Here is a 22,449-nt window from a genome sequence, read left to right as displayed (position 1 = left end):
AAATCCGTGGGGGGCGGAGTTTCGTGTGACATCATCACGCCTCCCACGTAATCACGTGAACTGACTGTCAACGCAGTGTGTAGAAAACAAGGACGACCTCCAAAAAGCGCTGAAGAAAACATGTATTATATAATTGAGAAGGCAGCGAAACAATAAGAAGCGAGCGAGTGACATATACAACCATATTCATGAGTGCTGCTACCTCGGAAAGAAAGCACGGTGTAAACCTAAACTTTAAATTAAGTTAATAGACAGGCTGCCGCTGGCGTTTGTCATGCCCACAGGTAATGCGGGATACAAGTTTAATGAGAGGACGCAGGATATAAACGAGAGTTTTGATCACTTTGTAACTAAGTTAAAATTGAAGGTGAAGGGGTGAATCCCTACAGATTTTATTGTTTCTCCAGCCATCTGGAGTTTTTTTTGTTTTTTCTGTCCCCCCTGGCCATTGAACCTTACTCTTATTCGATGTTAATTAATGTTGATTTATTTTGTTTTATAATTGTGTCTTTCATTTTTCTATTCTTTAATATGTAAAGCACTTTGAGCTACTGTATGAAAATGTGCTATATAAATAAATGTTGTTGTTGTTGTTGTTGTTGTAGAAGCATGCACCGATGTTATCAGGCATGTATACAAGAACACAGGGGCCATACAAAGTGCTGCGTACAATTTGGAGTTGCTGCAATTCAATTTTGGCAAAATGGACTAGCCTGCCACATCATTTTTTCACTCTGATTTTTGGGGCGTCTTTGAATTCAGGGCTCTGTAGGTTGATCATTTTCATTTCCATCAAACGATGTGGCATCCTTTCGTTCCTAACACATTACCCAGTCTGTATCAGTATAGATATCCAGGAGGATTTCTTTTTCCCATTGAGATCTGATGTGTTTCCAAAGTGTTCCTTTAATTTTTTTGAGCAGTTTATATAGATATAGATATATATATATATATAAATATATATATAGATATAGATATATATGTATATAGATATAGATATACTGTACATATATAGATAGATAGATATAGATATATAGATAGATGGATATATACATATAGATAGATATATAAGATAGATATACAGTGGTGTGAAAAACTATTTGCCCCCTTCCTGATTTCTTATTCTTTTGCATGTTTGTCACACAAAATGTTTCTGATCATCAAACACATTTAACCATTAGTCAAATATAACACAAGTAAACACAAAATGCAGTTTTTAAATGATGGTTTTATTATTTAGGAGAAAAAATCCAAACCTACATGGCCCTGTGTGAAAAAGTAATTGCCCCTTGTTAAAAATAACCTAACTGTGGTGTATCACACCTGAGTTCAATTTCCGTAGCCACCCCCAGGCCTGATTACTGCCACACCTGTTTCCATCAAGAAATCACTTCAATAGGAGCATGCCTGACACAGAGAAGTAGACCAAAAGCACCTCAAAAGCTAGACATCATGCCAAGATCCAAAGAAATTCAGGAACAAATGAGAACAGAAGTAATTGAGATCTATCAGTCTGGTAAATGTTATAAAGCCATTTCTAAAGCTTTGGGACTCCAACGAACCACAATGAGAGCCATTATCCACAAATGGCAAAAACATGGAACAGTGGTGAACCTTCCCAGGAGTGGCCGGCCGACCAAAATTACCCCAAGAGCGCAGAGACGACTCATCCGAGAGGTCACAAAAGACCCCAGGACAACGTCTAAAGAACTGCAGGCCTCACTTGCCTCAATTAAGGTCAGTGTTCACGACTCTACCATAAGAAAGAGACTGGGCAAAAACGGCCTGCATGGCAGATTTCCAAGACGCAAACCACTGTTAAGCAAAAAGAACATTAGGGCTTGTCTCAATTTTGCTAAGAAACATCTCAATGATTGCCAAGACTTTGGGGAAAATACCTTGTGGACTGATGAGACAAAAGTTGAACTTTTTGGAAGGCAAATGTCCCGTTACATCTGGTGTAAAAGGAACACAGCATTTCAGAAAAAGAACATCATACCAACAGTAAAATATGGTGGTGGTAGTGTGATGGTCTGGGGTTGTTTTGCTGCTTCAGGACCTGGAAGGCTTGCTGTGATAGATGGAACCATGAATTCTACTGTCTACCAAAAATCCTGAAGGAGAATGTCCGCCATCTGTTCGTCAACTCAAGCTGAAGCGATCTTGGTGCTGCAACAGGACAATGACCCAAAACACAGCAGCAAATCCACCTTTGAATGGCTGAAGAAAACAAAATGAAGACTTTGGAGTGGCCTAGTCAAAGTCCTGACCTGAATCCAATTGAGATGCTATGGCATGACCTTAAAAAGGCGGTTCATGCTAGAAAACCCTCAAATAAAGCTGAATTACAACAATTCTGCAAAACTGAGTGGGCCAAAATTCCTCCAGAGCGCTGTAAAAGACTCATTGCAAGTTATCGCAAATGCTTGATTGCAGTTATTGCAGCTAAGGGTGGCCCAACCAGTTATTAGGTTCAGGAGGCAATTACTTTTTCACACAGGGCCATGTAGGTTTGGATATTTTTCTGCCTAAATAATAAAACCATCATTTAAAAACTGCATTTTGTGTTTACTTGTGTTATATTTGACTAATGGTTAAATGTGTTTGATGATCAGAAACATTTTGTGTGACAAACATGCAAAAGAATAAGAAATCAGGAAGGGGGCAAATAGTTTTTCACACCACTGTAGATATACATAGATAGATAGATAGATAGATAGATAGATAGATAGATAGATAGATATAGGTGTATGTAAATGTGTGTCTGTATATATGTAGATATGTATGTATATATATACATATGTATATATATATATATATATATATATATATATATATATATATATGCCAGCAACACTCATGACAATGACAAAACAATTACATTGACAATCATGTTACGTTATTATTAAAATGTTTCCTTTTCTTTTTCATTACTTCTTTAACACACTACTTCTCCGCTGCAAAGTGCGGGTATTTTGCTATATATGTATACAGTATGTATATGTGTGTGTGTATGTGTGTCTGTGTATGTGTGTGTGTCTGTGTCTATATATATGACAGCAACACTCATATCAGTGACAAAACAATTACATTAACAATCATCTTACGTTATTTTTAAAATGTTTCCTTTTCTTTTTCATGACTTCTTTAACACACTACTTCTCCGTTGCGAAGTGCGGGTATTCTGCTACTCTAAATATATAATGCAAATTTTCTGCTGCTTCGCGGGTTTCTGAAGACAATGGGTCTTTTAACCTCTGTTCCTATATTCCTCAGTTGGTTTGCTCAGTTGATTTCATACAAGGGAGGCTATTGGCGGAAGGCTGAGAAACTACACAATCAGAGCGTGCAGTTAAGTTCCTGTGTGCTGATTGGCTCAGCGACGAAGCGCTGAACTCGATTCCGCTGCGTTTACCAGGAAGTCTCGTCTCACTCATTCAGCATCAACGTGTTTAGCTGTGTAAAGAGTTAACTTTTGTGCTCTTTTGTGTTTATCTTTGTGCATAGTCAAGCCCTTCGTTATGGCTCCAAAACGATCTGCTCCTGCTGCTGCTTCAGGGGCCGTGCCCAAGTGCAAACGGAAGATGCTAACGATTGCCGAAAAGGTAAAAGTTTTGGCTATGATGAAGGAAGGGAACAGTTACAGCGCTGCAGGATGCCATTACTGCATCAATGATTCCACGATTCTTTTTATTTAAAAAGTAGGAAAAGAATATAAGATCTATGGCCGCAGTGTCCTTTAACCAGAGCGCAAAACGAGTTGTAAGTGGACGTAATAAGGCGGTAGTCTGGATGGAATCTGCTTTAGGGATTTGGATTGAAGACTGAAGAAGAACAACGGCGGTGCTACACAGTCGCCTGAAGAGGCTCCTTTAGAAGAGCTGTAACACTCTCCTGTGTTGTGCAGTAAAACTAAACTCATTGTTATCGGACAAGTCATTGTGTCATTGTTGGTGAGTAACCATAATTAATTTTCTACGTACAGTACTTAGTACATGTACATATGTTTAGTGTCACTGTACACACATTTACTGTATACTATTTTTGTTGTGTTGTACGTATTTATTGCTGGTGGCCTGTCTATGTGATATCGGAGACACTCAATATCTTTAAAATAATATTTAAGTTTTACTGTATATAAACAATGTGTTTACATACATAATTTCAATGAATCTTACCTAATATCTAAGAGAATAAAAGGGTTTATGCTGTATAACTTTGTGGGAAATGTGTATCATAGTGTGGGAGAGTTTATAAGGGCTTAAAATATATAAAAAAATAACCATATGAACATATGGTTTTTACTTCGCGGATTTTCACCTTTCGCGGGGGGTTCTGGAACGCAACCCCTGCAATTGAGGAGGGATCACTGTATTCCAATGTGTAAAACTTGTTTATTGTACAATTTTTTTCCATTGGTAGTTACTAGATTTTTACTATAATTGTCATGCGAGGATAGATGTTGCAGACAATTGAATCAGAATAATTTCAAATGTTTTAATTGTCGTAACTTTATTATTTTTAACTGCTTACATAACTGTACATCGAACAGCGTTACGTTATGGGGATTTATGCACTTCTTCCATTTCTAACAACATATCTTTGAGAAACAGGGTTTTCCAGCTTGTTGGTTATCAAGACTAACTAAAGAAGTAGACTTGTTGCAGAAGATGATCTTCGTTGTGCTCTTGCAAAGACTGCCTCGAGAATTTCTGATCTGGTGAGAAAGAAGCAGCCTCAACCTTCGCACTGATGTTGGCTTTTTACGCAATACTGTCGCAACAATTTTGTAGCAATGCAGTTTACTGTTGTGATATTAAGACTTACCCATGCTACGCCATGCTTTTCACATTTTCACATAAGTATACAACATGAATACGGTGAATACAGTTCAATACACAATTAATAAAAACAAATAAACGTAAGTCATAAAGACAAAATTTCATTTATTTGAAATTAGAAATAAATATTTCACAATATACAATTACATATTGTTTTTGTTATTAATCGCTACGCTTCAATTATGTTCAATTTGTAACAATGAAAATACATCCTGCATATCAGATATTTACATTACAATTCATAACAGTAGCAAAATCACAGCTACGAATTAGCAACGAAAATCATTTTACGGTTGGGGTTGCCACAGCATGGGAAATTGTATTAAAGGGTCGCGGCACTAGAAAGGTTGAGAACCACTGGTTTAGAGCTTTTGGGATGAAACTCTTTCTGAACCGCGAGGTCCGTACAGGAAAGGCTTGAAGCGTTTGTCATATGAGAAGCAGTTCAAATAGGAAGCATGGCTGAGACAGCGTGTGTTTGATGCTGTATACCGATAATTTTCTTTCCGATCAGCTGCTCCGAGTGGTACAGTGAGAGCAATATGAAAAAATATGATCCGATGTGGCAAACCCTAACAGGAGCAGCTGAAAGAAGAAGAAGAAAGTGTAGTGAGAGTAACAAGGCTAAAGCAGCTATGGTATTTCGAATAGTTTGACCATTCTGTGGACCATTATATTGTTACTGGTTAATTATAATCCGATGCATTAAACTAATAAGCAATATGCAGTTAATTTCAGTGTATTTATAAAGCCGCATCAGGAAAAAAAAAGGATAACCACACAGGAACAGTAGCACTGCTTTGACGCTGGGTGCCGCCAGTCTGCAAAACCGAGTGGAGAACTTGTGTACGCCAGGGTATGAGGTACCGTGGAAATTTACACGGCTTTACACCAAGTTTTGGTTTTATACATCGTGATTTGAACGTGGAAACGTTCTTACGCAACATTTCTGTGCGTACGCATTGTTTATACATGAGGCCTCTGGAGATAGAGATCTAAAACGAAAGTGAAGCACTGGCAACAGTTGATTGGTCCCTAGCTAATCCACTGCCGTTGCCCCCGTGCACCCAGTGCCATTACAGCCGGCTAACACCCTTTGACAGCGCACTGCACACAGCAACAGATGTTTTATGCTGGATTTATGTGAGAAACTATTGATTTGTGTGGTCACCAGATAACTGAGTTTTTCAGAAAAAAAAATCAGCCCTAGAAAAGTTAACCCTCACCCCTAAATGGTGAGCTCCAAATGTCATAGAAAAACCAGCATCCTTCAAAAGATAAACTTTAATATCCATGCAATATATTTTCAGATTAACACTGGACACTAAGGCTACATACTTTCATGTAAGAAAGAACACAGTGCACAGGATATTATTTTCTGATGACTCTTTCAGGCCTTTTCAGATCTTCATAATCAGTCTTGTGGCAGAAGGCAGAGAACGAAATCATCTTGCCTTGGCCTGAGATTCTAAGTTCAGCTTTCTGCTACACATTATATGACTTGAAGATCAAAGGAGAGCAGTATGCTACATGTTAATGAAAAGAATGGCGAGTTCAGACCAAAAATCACAGAGGATAGGTTCCAAGACAGACAGTGACTGTTTCTTCTAGCTTACCCAAGATATTCTATTCATTACATTTTTGTTCATTCACCTAGTCTCAGTAGAATAGGGACAAGGAGTAGCCAGTCCATTACTGGGCTACTCAGACACACATGTGGAATTATCAGTGAGCTGAATGTATATTTCTTTGGAATGTGGGAGGATTAACTGAGTACCAGAAAGAATAAATGGAGAAAATAAGCAAATTCATTAAAGGCAGTGACTGGGAGTGGGATTTCAAACCCAGGTGTACAGTGTCCATTTTAGGACATCCTCCTCCCTCCAAGAAAACTCCATCCTTCCTACTAACTTAGACAAAATATTCCTCCTCCCTGCGAGGTAACAGTATAAAAAGACACTCAACAATTAACGTCATTTACCTTCGTTCCCACATTTGAGTCGTGCTGTAAATTCTTACTGTGAAATATAATTGACAAATAATTCGGTGAATGAACTTGTGAAGAAGGTGGAGCTGCAGTATTACGTCACTTTATTAATGAAAATGCCATTATGGGCGGGGGGAGTGTGGAAGTTGACGGAGAAGTGAAGGCAGATGACGGAGATAAGAGGGTGGATGACGGAAAACGGACATCGGAGAACTGAGAGTGGACGGTGGTGGAAGGAGGGAGGGGAGGGAGGAGGGATGATGGGGGATTCCTCGCAGGGAGGAGGATGTCCTAAAATGGACACTGTACTGGTGGATCTGTAAAGCAGCCAATGTTAGGCTGAAATGATCTCATATTAAAAAGAATCCAGTTCTTGATTTCCTTTCCCTCATCAAGATTAGAGCAGGCACCACATGGAGTCAATTGTTATCCTTCAAAATGTTCCGAATTCACTCAGTTCAATGTTTATCTCACACATTTTCATTGAATAAACCCAAAGACCTGTATATTGAAAAAGAGAAGGATGAATGTGTTATATTTATATACACATTTATTCCAGTATGGGGTTATGGGTGGATGGTGACAACAGTCTGTCACTGAAGCTACTCCTCTGCCTGGAGATGACACTGTTCAGTGGATGCAGTGGATTCTTTATGATTGACAGGAGTTTGCTTAGTGCCCGTCGCTCTGCCACAGATGTTAAACTGTCCAACTTTACTCCTACAATAGAGCCTGCCTTCTTAACAAGTTTGTCCAGGCGTGAGGCGTCTTTCATCTTTATGCTGCCACCCCAGCACACCACCGCTTAGAAGAGGGCACTCGCCACAACCGTCTGGTAGAACATCTGCAGCATCTTACTGCAGATGTTGAAGGATGCCAACCTTCTCAGAAAGTATAGTCTGCTCTGACCTTTCTTACATAGAGCATCAGTATTGGCAGTCCAGTCCAATTTGTCATCCAGCTGCACTCCCAGATATTTAAAGGTCTGCACCCTCTGCACACACAGTCACCTCTGATGATCACAGGGTCCATGAGGGGCCTGGGCCTCCTAAAATCCACCACCATCTCCTTGGTCTTGCTGGTGTTAAGGTGTAAGTGGTTTGAGTCGCACCATTTAACAAAGTCTTTGATTAACTTTCTGTACTCCTCCTCCTGCCCACTCCTGATGCAGCCCACCATAGCAGTGTCATCAGTGAACTTTTGCACGTGGCAGGACTCCGAATCATATTGGAAGTCTGATGTATGTTGGCTGAACAGGACCGGAGAAAGTCCAGTCCCCTGCGGCGCCCCTGTATTGCTGCACACGATGTCAGACCTGCAGTTCCCAAGACGCACATATTGAGGTCTGTCTGTAAGATAGTCCATGATCCATGCCACAAGGTGTGAATCTACTCCCATCTCAGTCAGTTTGTCTCTAAGGAGCAGAGGTTGGATGGTGTTGAAGGCGCTAGAGAAGTCCAAAAACATAATTCTTACAGCACCACTGCCTCTGTCCAGGTGGGAGAGGGATCGATGAAGCATATAAATGATGGCATCCTCCGCTCCCACCTTCTCCTGGTATGCGAACTGCAGAGGGTCGAGGGCGTGACGGACCTGTGGCCTCAGGTGGTGAAGCAGCAGCAGCTCCATGGTCTTCATCAGATGTGACGTCAGAGCAACAGGCCGGAAGTCATTCAGCTCACTAGGACGTGATACCTTTGGGACAGGAGTGATACAAGATGTTTTCCAAAGCCTCGGGACTCTCCCCTGTTTCAGGCTCAGGTTGAAGATGCTCTGTAGAGGACTCCCCAGTTCCAACGCACAGGCCTTCAGCAATCGTGGCGATACACCATCTGGACCCGCTGCTTTGCTGGCACAAAGTCTTTTCAGCTCTCTGCTCACATGGACTGCTGTAATTGTGGGTGGGGATGTCTCACCTATGCTGGTATCAGCAGAAGGATGGTTGAACCATAAACCATAAACCATAGATACCATAATTTGATACTATAATTCTGAAAATGTAATGGCATCTCTTATAAAATATTTGTAGTACCATGTGAGAGCTGGTAATGCACTCAGGTGTGACTGAAGCAGACAAATTACTATGAAGACACAATCATATTTGAGTAAAAACTACATATGAGAATAACTCATAGTGGTGATGCTATAGCACAGTATTGTCAAAAAAGTGAAACAGCACAACTCATGTTCAGAAATGCTTTGAGCTCAAGGCAGGGAAATTTCAGTGCACGACTGTGGGAATGACATTATTTAAAAAAAAAGGCAAAACACACACACAGGGTTTTGTCTTTGAAACTTTTATCCTATTATGGAGTTAATTCAGAAATTGTTTTTTGCATGCTTTAAGAGTGTAGTGACATAATCTTTTAACTTGTAGTTCACAAATTTCTAACAAGAGATGAAATGATGGCACAATGAATCTGTTTTTAATATAATGTCATACAGAGTCCCTATGAGGGGATGGATGCTACTCATTCAGTCTCAGACTGTGATATGCACGTCTATAGATATCCATACAAGCATCCACCCATTTTCTAGCTGGTACACACAGATCTGGGTTGTGGGGAAACCTCACCTGCATCCAGAATAACACATATAGGACTGGGATACGGGAGTAAAGTGCACACTGGCATTGCCAACAACAGTTGTTGTAGAAAGTAAAAATCAAAACAAATTCAAAAACAAATAACTATTTGAAGTTATCTACAACCAGGCATGAAATGAGCTGTTCGATTTGTTAGTACCGAGATAAAATCTATTTTATGTTTCAATGCTTTGAAGCTGAAGGCACATTTCATTAGTAATACAAAATGTACTCTGTTAACAGAAACACATAGATAGACATAGACTCACTGTCAAAGTGGTATCCTTCATGGATGAACACACACCTGAAAATGCTAAATTTGTGTTTTTCTTTTGTTTTTTAAGGCAAATTCATGTTCATAAGTATCATTCTAAAAATGTCACAGACTTAAAGCATGTATGCGTTATACTTGAATGGTACTTTGGCAAATGGGATGCAGTGTCTCAGTAAGGAGTAATTGAATACAAGCAACATTGGTTGAGTTTCATTTGCACATAGACATAAGCAGTAACAAATGTAAGGTTTACTTAAGACACTTGGAAAATAACAGAACAATGGATGTATTTCTAGAGCCCTGAAATAATGGATTAATGTAAAATGACAAAATGAAAATAGGAGGGAGAAATCTGTAACATTAAAGCATCAGGAGCTCATGTTGATGAAAATTCAATTAATTTTACTCATCCATTAAACAGTATTCATTAGTACAAACAAACATGTTACAACAGTAAATGTTACAAACGTAACAATGGATTGATTGTCAGACAAACGTATTTTAAAAACAGCTTTAAAGACTTTGTTTAAATGAAAACATTCTGTATAATTTTTGGAAATCACTTATTCAACCATACTTGTTGTTACTCTGGAGGAAGCCCCTTGTCTATCACAAGCTAAATCTACACCCTGCATTAAATTTAAAAGTTTTTAATTGCCAATACAAATTCTCCTAAATGATACAGTAGTTGGGAAACAATTATAAAGCTATTGCTATTGTTAGTATTTATACATTTTATATTGTATTACTGTGGTGGGCTGGCACCCTGCCCGGGGTTGGTTTCCTGCCTTGCGCCCTGTGTTGACTGGGATTGGCTCCAGCAGGCCCCCGTGACCCTGTAGTTAGGATATAGTGGGTTGTATAATGGATGGATGGATGGATATTGTATTACAGAAAAAGGCCAAATATTGTTCTCTTGAATATTGGAGGTACTTTTCACTGAAAGAAATTGATTTCTGTTTTTGCTGTGGTATCATATAGGTATCAAGTATCATGAAATTTCACTGTTATTGATATTGAATACAGAAATTCTGATATCGTGACATCCCAACCAGCAGTATTGGGATGTCAGGAACTAACTCTGAATTGAACATCTACAAACTTACTCTTAAACTTAAACTTATGGACATTTAAGAGGGGAAAGAAGAAGAAAGAACAAGAAAGAAACAAGAACATTTGGAGAATTTCCACACAGACACTGACTGGACTGGGATTTGAACCCAGTACAATAGAGGTGTAGGGCTAACCACTGAGTGTCTCTGCATTTAATAATATACAGTATGTGAATAGATATTTTATTAAATTAGGTTCTGCTGCATTAGCAATAATAAACACTTGCTCACCTAGGTTGCAGGCCTTTTTTTGAATTTTCTGGAACATTTTCAGCAGTTCTTTCTCCAAGAGGATTGCTGTGGAGGCATCAACGACATAGACGATGCAGTGCACCTGATCTGCCAGACTGGGCTTCTCTGTGCATTTCTTGCATGTTGACATTGCAGTGATGGGATCAAACTGACAAGAAAAGATGAGTCATATGTGTTACCCAATATGCCAAAGTTGGTTTTAGACTCTTGTGTCTAATCAGTTTTAAGTGGTTCTCAAGCAGCATCAGCTCCGTATCCCATTTCTCAGGACTTCAGACAGTTACACTAAAGGAGTCCTGCCTGGCAAATTCAGTAGTGAACTAACTAGAAAATGCAAACACAGTGTAACACTCGTGTGCACTCAGGGACTAAGATAACTGAAATGAAAGCCAAAGTATTTTCAATATTTCTAGTTACTTCATATTCAAAAATAAGAGTAATAATAAAATGTAATAAAGTGTTAGTATATTACATGAAATAATTTGTTTTTTAATAATACCAAACAGGCATACAGTGGCTCAAGAGTATTCACAGATTGAAGATTCTAACTCAAGCTAAGCAAAAATGACATTGATTGATGTTCTGTTGTTAGTTGTTGGTTGTGGTGTGTTCATGACTAACTGTAAATTTTTTAAAACATAACTTTCTTGAAAGAAGTATGCAAATGAGATTTATAAATTTCATTTGAAGCCTCAAGGTAAAAGTGTTGGCTGTTTTAGCCCATGATGGAGAGGAGGACTGGAGCTTTAAAGATACCTCCTACTGTCAAGAAATACTAAATAATTCTAATGTGCAGATAATTCAGCTGTGAAGTTGAAATACTGAGGACTTACTTGATCGTGCCATGCTTACAGAGTGACACTCACAGAATTTATTTTTCTTTAACATTCATTCAGTGTATCTTGTTGCATCCGTTCCCTACAAACTTGACATGCAGTCACTTGTAGACATGCAGTTTAAAAAGCCGATTTTGTTCTCTTTTTGTTTTGGATGTTACCATTCTGCATGGTCACGACTCATGGATGTATTTAATAAATGCATGGCTTGGATTATTTGGCATCTTTATAAATACTTTTCTGTTCCAGTCTGAAAAACATTGATTGAGATGCATGGTTTAGTTAGTTAGTGTTTTGTTGTAGTTGGGTCCCAGGGTGACTTTGTTCTTCCTTTCGGACTCTTTACCACCTAGACTGAATGTCACAAATACCATCTGTAACCCTTCTATAGTTATTCTTATGAGCCTGGTCACTGTCGGGACTGAGTGATATTGTACTTCAATATTTGCCATTTTTGTATATATCCTCAGAATATATGTCCTCAGGCTATTAGGCAGAATAACAAAACACACAGTAGAAGTTACAATTTAATTCAAACATAAATTAACTTATGATTTATGATTGTGCCCAGAATATAGACAAAGTAAAAAACAGTGTAAAAAAATAACACAACCTAAATAATAATTACCATGTGGCTATCTGTCTTACTATGGTTGATTGATTTGAGAGACTAGGCCTGGATTATATGAGTTCTCTTGTGGTAGACAACCTGGATCCACAGCAGTTTGCTATTGGATGATGATTGGAGTGGCAGATACAATTATCTGTCTGCTCCACAATGCTGGACAAAGCTGGCAGCACTGTGAGGATTCTGTGTTTTGATTTCTTAAGTGCCTTCAGTACCATCCAGGTGGATGAGCTTATGGGGCCTTGGATAATGGTCTGTCTGTCAGGCCGACCACAGTTTGTGAGATTCATGGACTGTGTGAGCAATACTGGAGTATAACAAGGAACAGGCCTCTCTGCTTTTCTCTTCACTCTGTACACCTCTGACTAGAAATATAAGAGCAGGTCGTGTCATTTGATGAAATTCTCAGATGATTCTGCATTTATAGGGTGTATTGATAAAAGGAATGAGACAGACGACAGGAGTCAAGTGTAAAAGCTTGTTTCTTGGTGCAAAGAGAACTGTCTGCATCTTAACATCATTAAAACCAAGGAACTGCTTATTGACTTTATGCTTCACCAAAGAGCCTCTATATCTTTTCAGATTGTGGATATGGAAGTGGTTCTACTCCTACAAGTATTTGGGGGTCCACATCAATGACAGGTTAGTCTGGTCTCACAGAGACAAACCATATGTAATGACAGAACAGGCTCTTGTTCCTTAGGGGACTGTGTTCTTTTAACACATCTTTTGCAATTCTGTGATGGCCAATGTGGTATGCTGCATCAGTAACATCACTTCAAGAGAGGCCCACTCAAGCAACAAGTTAATTAAAAGGGTAGGCTCACATACAGAAAATACTCTGAAATCCCCAGAGGTTATAGTAAATGAGAGAATAAAAATAAAACTGCTGTACATCTTCTCTGTGACACACTAAAACCAAGGATTTTCAGCCAACAAATAATCCAGCAGAAGTGTGTGAGGAAATACTACTGGGGATCCTTTGTACCAACAACAAAATGTCTACATAGCGCCTCACTGTGACAGGAACTGCCAAGTTAGACATTTTCTTTCTTGCTTTTTAGTCATTCTGGTGTATTCAGACCATGATGTGTGTATATATTAATTTATTTATTCAACTATGTTTTTAAAAAGGCTGTGTAAAAAGGCAGTTTTATCTATCTATCTATTGTTACACATGTGCGATTAGGAGGCAGTGAAAGAGCCTAAGGATGAGTGAAATATCGCAAGATAGAAGGTCATCAAGTGGTACTTACCTAAACCTCTTTTCATTAACAGAAAACCTGAAGAAAAATAATTCCCTCAACTTCCGGTTTCCAAAATGGTCGCGATGACATCACTTCCGGCCAACCAGGATGACGTCACTTCCGGCTCCATCAAATCACCTCACTTCCGCTGCATCATGATGACATTGATTGCAGTTCATGCTGCAATGTCACTTCCTGCCAACCATTTCCTGTCCCATCATCCCTTTTGTATAAATTCACCATTTTCTTTGAGTAAAATGTTCATTGTTCTAATCAAGACTTTGAATCACTTTTTTTCTTTATTGTCTGTACGACAATATACGGGGATGGTCCCCAAAACTTTGTTTGTTTTTGTGATGTGTTATTTTTGTAAGAAATAATCACCACACTATCTATCTATTCCAACATGGTTCAGCATGTCCATTGGATGGAATGGTAGAAGCATATTGCATGGCCGTCTACATAGAGAAACAGGGAGAGTACTACATGCCTCTGCAGGCATCAATTTATCCGTGACACACCTCTGCCACCAATGGGAGTGTATTGCCTCAGGTCCCATTTGTCGTGTTTCAGCCAAGGCAGCTCAGATGGTATTCATACGTCTCATTTTGTTTATTTTATTCATTTCTTGTGTGGATTATTTAGTTTTCCTGTGTCAATGTGTATAGTATCTGCTATATTCCTTGTGTTTTCTGAATGGGGTGGCACCACAGGGAACTGTTCCAGCTTTGTAAAGGTTGAGGAAAACCCCCAGTCATTCGCGGCTCATTGTGAATATGCTCATGATGGTGGTGAGTCCTCCTGTTTCTGTTGCTCATTTTCTGATTTTTCTGATTCTGTGACTGATTGTGACTCCTATAAACTTACTCTAAATTAAAACTGAGGGTCCATCTAAATTAAAAACATTTAAGAGGGGGAAAAGAAACGAGAACACTTGGAGAAAATCCACAAGGACACTGACTGGGTTGGGATTTGAACCCAGTACAGTAGAGGTGTAGGGCTAACCACTGAGCTGTTTTGCATATTATAATTTTTGTGAATTGTCATTTGACTTTGTGTTTTGGAATTCATATTGTGACAGTGATTGGTTTTGACTTCCTATTTTTAAGGCATTGCCTTCTGTGTTTTTGTGCTTTTTGGGGCTGCTTGTTAAACAGAGCTGTTTTTGAAATAATAAATCATTTTATTTATAAAGATTCTTTGCTGCCCCTTGGCTACCTCGCTAGGATCTACCCCCTCTATTGGGTATTTTGAGGATTTTTGTACTTTGAAGCTCTATAGTTTATAACTCAGCTGTACCCTCAAGCCCACCTGCTGGTCAGCAGCATATCCTTTCATTTCAGCTAACCGTGTTCTCCTGGCTACCTGACTAGACAGCAAACCTCTTTGTCTTTCATTTTGAACATAAGTCTTATTTCATGATCTAGTAATTAGTAAATGTGCCCTAGCAAGTGCTAGTTTCCCTTACTGTTGGATTATTATTTTGAAATTTGATATTATTTGACATTATTACTGTCAATTAAAGTTATTTTGCATCATTTATTCAACATATATCTGGGATTACATTAGTTTAAAAACAAGCTAGTAGAAATTACCTTATAATTATCTGGAACATATCCATCAATCATGCTGAAGACATCTTGAGTAAGAATTCCAACATCATTATCACATCCTTTCATGCCCATGGTGTCACAAAAGATGAATGGTAGCTTTCCACCACCCTTGGAATCAGAAATTGTGTAGGCTCTGTACTGCAAGGGGAACAAAATGAATCTTTATCTGGAACACCTCATTTACTGCATCTCCTCTGTTCAGCACCTTTAGTCTGTCACAGTAGGATATGTCCTTCAGTTTAGGGATGTATTTGGTTGCTCAAATCTGTACTATTTGCTCTGTTGCTAGTCATTTTGATTAATAATGAATGAAAAGAAATTAAATAAATAAGGAATATCTCAATAAAAAGAAGGGGTAGTGTGGCAGAGAAATGTGAAGTGAAAGCACTCCTTTGAAACAACCCCCTATTGACCCCATTGGTGAGTAGATCAGCACAGGCTAGGATTGTAATTAAGCAACATCCTCAGAAGCTTGGTGAGTGAGAATACTGGACAGACTCTGTCAAACACGGGGAACATAATGACACTGGGGCTCCTTTAAAAACGCAGTAAACAGAAAATAGGTAAAGATGAATAGCTTCATCCAGGAAATGAATTGATTATTTCTTTGTAGATAACAATTTCTTGCCTATGATTAAATCTTGCAAGTACAATGCTATTGTTATTTCTGAATATGCTCCTTTAATCTTGGAGCTCAAATCATTATACCCCACATACTCATCTCGCAGATGGCGTCTTAACCCACTTCTATTAGCAGACGAGAGCTGTACAGAATTTATATCTAAACAAATCAGCTTTTTTCAAGAGACAAATACATCCTCAGACGTCTCTGCAGGAATACTCTGGGAAACCCTGAAGGCCTTCTTAAAGAGGACAGATAATTTCATATCTTTCCAGCAGAAATAAATTAGAAACCAAGAAGGTATCAGAGCTAATCAACAAAATTACTAGAATAGACCAAGAACATGCCAGGTGTCCAAGCAAGGCTCTTCATATGAAAAGGCAGGCTCTGCATTCAGAACTCAACCTCTTGACCACTAAAGAAACAGAACAACTCATTTCTAAATCAAGACATCTTTACTATAAACATGGAGAGAAAGCTAATAAGATCTTAGCTCAACAAATCCACAAGCAAGAAGTTCGCAATGCAATCCCAGAAATTACCAGCACAAACGGAGATAAAATCATGACCATAACAATACAGTATATTGGAAACATTTAGAGACTACTATAAATCCTTATATTCTACTGAGTTTAAAGAAGACAAGACACAATCTAATGCATTTCTGGATACATTACAGATACCACAAATAGATACTCTTGGTCCAGAGGAACTTTATAAACCTCTGGAGTTATCAGAAATAATAGATGCTATAAAGTTACTTCAGAGTGGGAAGCAGCAGGCCCCTGATGGCTATCCTGCTGAATTTTATAAGAAATTCTCCACTCAGCTAGTTCCCCTCTTATTAGTAACATTTCCAGAAGCTAAAGACAATAAAATTCTACCTCAAACTTTTCACCAAGCATTAATCATCGTTTTTCCTAAACAAAATAAGGATTTATTACAATGTGCATCACACAGACCAATCTCACTTGTGAATAATGATGTTAAGATACTCTCCAAAGTCATAACTAGAAGGATGGAAAAAGTGCTACCTTCGTTAATATTACAAGGTCAAACAGGATTTATTAAAGGCTGACACTTAGTTTCAAATCTTTGATGCCCATTTAATGTAATATACAGTATTCACCTGCAAAGTCAAACACCCCCAGAGATATTATTATTGTTGGATATAGAAAAAGCATTTGATATAATTGAATGGAACTACCTTTTCACTACATTGGAGAAATTTGAGTTTGGCCTGAACATCTGTGCATGGATCAAACTACTATATACCAAACCAGAAGCTTCAGTTTGTATTAACAACATTAATTCAGACTACTTTAAATTAGAACACGGTATCAGACAAGGATGCCCCTTGTCACCACTACTTTTTACAATCTCCATTGAGCCACTGGCAGCTCATTGTCGAAATGCTTATGAGATAAAGAGGATTATCGGAGAAGAACTTGAACAGAAAATTTCAATATACAGATGATATGGTGCTGTATATATCTGATGCACAAAATACTGTGACTGCAGTCCTAATAGCGCTTACAGAATTGCAAAATATTTCTGGTCTCAGAATTAATTTGAACAAAAGTGTGCTCTTTCCAGTGAATTCTCAAGCACACAATATTAAATAGATAGATAGATACTTTATTAATCCCAAGGGGAAATTCACAATTATTAGATTGGACACCTTCCCTTTTATCATCACAGATCAGTTTAAATACCTCGGGGTAAACATCAAAAGTAAACATAAAGCTCTTTATTAACAAAATTTTTCTGTCTGTATGGAAAAATTAAGCAAGACTTGCATAGATGGTCAACCCTTCATCTCACTCTAGCTGGAAGATTTAGCTTTGTTAAGATGAATATTCTTCCTAAGCTTCTCTTTCTATTTGAAAACATTCCAATTTACATAAATAAATCATTTTTAAGAAATTAGGTAACCTCATTTATTTGGAATTCAAAACATCCACATATCCAAAGAGAGACCCTACAAATTCCTAGGGCAGAAGGTGGCATGGCTCTACCTAACGTTCACTTTTATTACTAGGTGGTGAATATACAAGCTATAAAAACCTGGCCATGGACACAAATAGATGAACATACACAGGCTTGGTCCGGAATACAAATAAAATCCTGTAGTACTTCTTTATATTACTTGCTCTGTACCCCAATAAATGCAAGTTATCACCAATATACTAACAAACCAACAGTGCTTCACTCACTCAGAATAAATGCCTCCACTACACTATTGGCACGTACACTTATCCTGCTTAACTGGAAGAATCCTAACTCACCTCTTTATAGTCATTGGATAAGCTGATGTTATATATTACCTAAAACTGGAAAAAATCTAATTCTCACTTAGAGGCTCTGTACAAAACGTCTGATCAATAACATTTTAGAATAAGCATTTAAATTGAGAAAGTGGATTATATCCTCTGTTTTTTATTCTGTTTATTTTTATTCATTTATTTATTTACATACTTTTAGTATTATTAAAGCTTTACTCTGCTAACCTAGCTCTCTTTCTCATGGCTCAGGGTCCATTAGTTTCGAACCTAGTTTTGTTAAACCTGATTTACATGTATGGAATGCTATCTGATTTTAATAGAATTAATAAAATGTTAAATAAATAAATAAAATTAAGTTTAAATCAGGAATTAAAGCTTAGATTTCTTTGAAAGCCCTCTTTTCATCTCCCACCCCTATACAAGTACACCCTACCCCCACTTACATTTTTGGTCACACTTTTTTTTCCATAACCAACTGTAGCCTGGAATATCGGATATCCTCTGAAGATGGAATTAACAGAGTTGATGAAGCTGCTTTTTCCAGCTTGAACCTGCCCAGCCAGCAGAATTCTGGGCTGTTCCACAGCATCAGTCAGTGTTTCATATTTTTTTATCTCCTCCAAGAGTTCAGTCTTTTTTCTGTCCAAAAAAGGATATGGAACAGTAGAAGGAATAAAACATTTGTTAAGTGTAAAGTATGTGATTTTCTATTATGAGGAAATATTTCTTGTTTCTTAATTTTACAAAGTTTTGAGTGGGTATGAGCAGACCAATGAGCACATCTCCTGTTCTCAGTCTACACTATGAATGGTGCCTTTAGCACTTCTAAGCCAGACATCAAGATGACAGAAAGCCTTGAAGCCGGCCATTGGTATTTAGGTTTTCAAATCATTTCACTACTACTTTTACTTTTTGGGCTAAGAATTGTTATTCAGTTTAAAAGAGTGAATATTATCTGTGCACTGTCTAAAATGTATTTTGTTTTTTAAACTCAAATAAGCTTTGCTAATGCATGCATGTCTGTGTTACTACTGTGAAAGGACCTAAGTAGACATATTAGAAATCATTTTAATACAGTTTGACTATCACACCAGGAAATTTTGTAGCATGTGCCTTCCAGTCAAAAAGAAATCACCAAGTCCTTTCTCTGAAAATCAATATGTAAACTGTTAGTATGAACATATTTCATGTAGCGTCCTTAGCATTATGTTTACCCTGGAAAATCAAGCCAAAAGTGTCAATTTTGTTTAACAGCAAAAAATGTTATTCTGTCAAACAGAAAAATGTAAATATCAAACTGTCAACATATTACTATAGGAAAATATGTCTGGTGTCCACTGCTGTACTGACGCAGATTTAGCACATGTCCTTCATGAGAAATGCACTGAGCAGATGTCAAAATATTATTTACTGTTGTTTGCACACGACAGGATGCAATGTCTGTGCCTGACTCACATGATTGAAGCACTTATTATATTATTGTAGGCTACCACAATTTAAGAGATAGTAACTTCGACATTTCCTCTGACATGGACATTGACAGTTGCTGCAATGTGGACAGTGCTTAGAAGGCAGACGTATTTCTTGTCATATCTTTCTCTTGATTGCAATCTTTTTGTCACTCAGCTTGACATGTTCACTCAATTGGAATCACCTGACATATCACTGCTCTGTATTCTGAGGTCAGTCAGGCATCCCTCTCTAGCCTTCAGCTGGCACAGAATGCTGTAGCACGTCTCTTAACAGGCACTAAGACGCATAACCACATCACCCCAATACCTGCATCCCTCCATTGGCTTCCAATACAATTTAGGATAAATTTTAAGGTTCGCATCTTTTCATTTAAAGCTGTAAAAGGAATGGTCCTCACCTAACAACCTGATTATTCCGTACACCCCCAGCAAGGTCTCTCCAGTCTGCTGATCTGGTTTTGTTGACTGCTCAAAAAACTAAACTGAAAGAGAGAGGATACTCGTCTTTCTCTGTCCTGGCTCTGAAACTGTGTTTTGGTTTACCCCCGAGAATGTTAGGCTGGATCCCTCACTGCCTGTTTTGAAATCATGTATTAAACAGTACTTTTAACTCAGCTTCAGAGTTGTTTGTTTACCCTTTGTCCTGATTTTAAAAATGTTTGTCATTTGTATTATTTATTGTTGTTTAAATTCTTAATTTTTTGCATTATCTCATATATGGTTTGTAAAGCACTTTGTGTTCAACTCCTGTTGTTTTAAAGTGCTTTAAAATTAAACATGAAATTAAACACTATTACAATGTGGTTTAGTTGTACAATGCTGCATACATCAGCTTTCCTTTGAAATAAAATCTCAAGCAGTTCAGGTGGATACAGAAGCTGTCTGCATTTACACAGTAATCTTGGTCAAGCAAAGGATGAGTGATTAACTTCATCAAAGTAATTGTTAATAGTGAAATGCACATATTTTACAACGAGTAAGAAACAACACTCACTCAACTAACACAAAAAATTGGTGTCTGCAACTGGTTGTAGACCAGTACCAGGGCTGTTTAACTCACTACGCACTGGAGTAACAGGAGAAGGAAAAGGACACGTCATTTACAGCAACAAGCTCTTAGTGATGACAACAAGAAAATGGTTTATTGTGACTTTCTGACACTGCTCAACACAGCGGTTCATTTCAACAGCTATTTTCTCCTCAAGACTACCATCGCCAAATTGTATATAGACCAGAAAATCATGATTAACAGACATCTTTAGACTGGGTTACCTGTAAATATGCAACAAAGAGCTTCAGTGTTGTCAGTAGTAGTATCCACCCAACACCAAAAATGAACCTCACTGAAACTTGGCAGGTTGGAAATCTACCACACGTGCCAGTTTTGTTGCCCATGTCAATGTCTGATGACCAACGGATGCCTTCATCACTATCGCTCCATTCAAGTCAAGCAAAAGTTTAACTTCAGTTTGTTTTAAAATTGGCTTTACAGCTTTTTGTTTGCCATTGTTGTTTTGTTGAAGCTCCTCCTCACCCTTAAATACTGATGAGTTACCATACAGTTACCATAAAGTGGAGGAGTGCATAGAAACGTTCATGATTTTTTTTCAGCATGTTATGTTTCCATTAGGTGGCAGTAGAATACTGAGTTATTGAGACTTAACTCTGTATGGCAGATCATTACACATTACCCGGAGTCTGACCCAGGCTTAAGTGTATTTACATCGAATTTTAAATATGATTTTCTACTCAATTTAAATTAACAGCTTTTGTGATATCACTTCCTATGCTCTGTGTGTTGGCTTCTCGCTTTTCTTGTTGTGTTGTCTGTTGGTTTTGGAGGATTAGATAAATAAGCTTTACATTTGCTACAAGCACTCGAAAGCTATGTAATAGTGCGATGTGGCACAGCATCCTGAGTTGGTCTATCCCTCCAGCAACTGCCTGCCAGCTTCATCCACATCCCAGCTGTGCCTGATGCCAGTGAGTATCTGTTTTCTTTCTGCTCCCACACAGGATGGAGAGAAGGAGCACCAATGGAAATTGCAAACTCCACCTCCATTGCCTAGGAAAATGTTGATGTTGCACTTCAGCAACCATTTTGAGACTCGGTGTCAGCTGTGCACCAAACTGCTGTGGTCATTTTGGGGCACTGCATTGTCTGAAACCTGGACTGTGCACCTTCTGACCGGAAGACATTTGTATCCTGTTTTATTTGGGTGTCTGTTTGATACATTGCTAACAAAACTCCATCTGTGCTCACAAACCATAAAGATGTTGATGCTGAATTGTTTAGGTGAAAAAACAACATTTACAGTTGGCAGTCAGTAGTACTGAAAAAGGACTTTGGATCAGTACTCCACATCGCTGGTGAGTGGACCCGGAAGTCACCTGTGTAGGTTGTCATCTCTGCTCTGCTCCCTGAGCTCCAAAACTCAGAGGAGTCCTTCAATTGACTTTTTTTTTTATTCCTTATTGATGAACTGATGACGTTCTGTATTGAGTATGGCCTTGCTTTTAGGAACAATTACAAATTGTTCTGGGAGAGGCAGCGATGACATACATTCTATGAGGCAAGGTGCCCAGGTTCTATCAAACAATATAGCTAAAATAATTAATCAAGATTCACAATACCTGTATAAAAAACAGCGCTTCCTAAATGGTAAAAAATATTTTATTTGAAAATGAGACTTTAG

The 22,449-nt window shown here is 38.2% G+C and overlaps 1 protein-coding gene across 3 annotated transcripts in view; it reads right to left on the bottom strand.

The window, feature by feature from the left end:
• Positions 1-22,449, bottom strand: part of LOC120514942 (interferon-induced protein 44-like) — a 65,625-nt gene that overhangs the window by 8,351 nt on the left and 34,825 nt on the right. The window contains exons 4-6 of one of the 3 annotated variants that reach the window (XM_039735600.1): positions 18,725-18,920; positions 15,357-15,512; positions 11,030-11,198 (exon numbers count right to left, since the gene is read on the bottom strand). In XM_039735600.1, coding sequence (XP_039591534.1) covers positions 11,030-11,198; positions 15,357-15,512; positions 18,725-18,920 — 521 coding nt within the window. Of the gene's footprint in view, positions 1-11,029; positions 11,199-15,356; positions 15,513-18,724; positions 18,926-22,449 lie in introns of all 3 variants that reach the window. The other 2 variants (XM_039735601.1, XM_039735602.1) reach the window with 2 other exon arrangements.

This window comes from Polypterus senegalus, chromosome 14, assembly GCF_016835505.1.
Source record: "Polypterus senegalus isolate Bchr_013 chromosome 14, ASM1683550v1, whole genome shotgun sequence".
NCBI classification, from domain to species: Eukaryota; Metazoa; Chordata; class Cladistia; order Polypteriformes; family Polypteridae; genus Polypterus; species Polypterus senegalus.
This window is presented reverse-complemented; position numbering and strand designations above follow the sequence as displayed.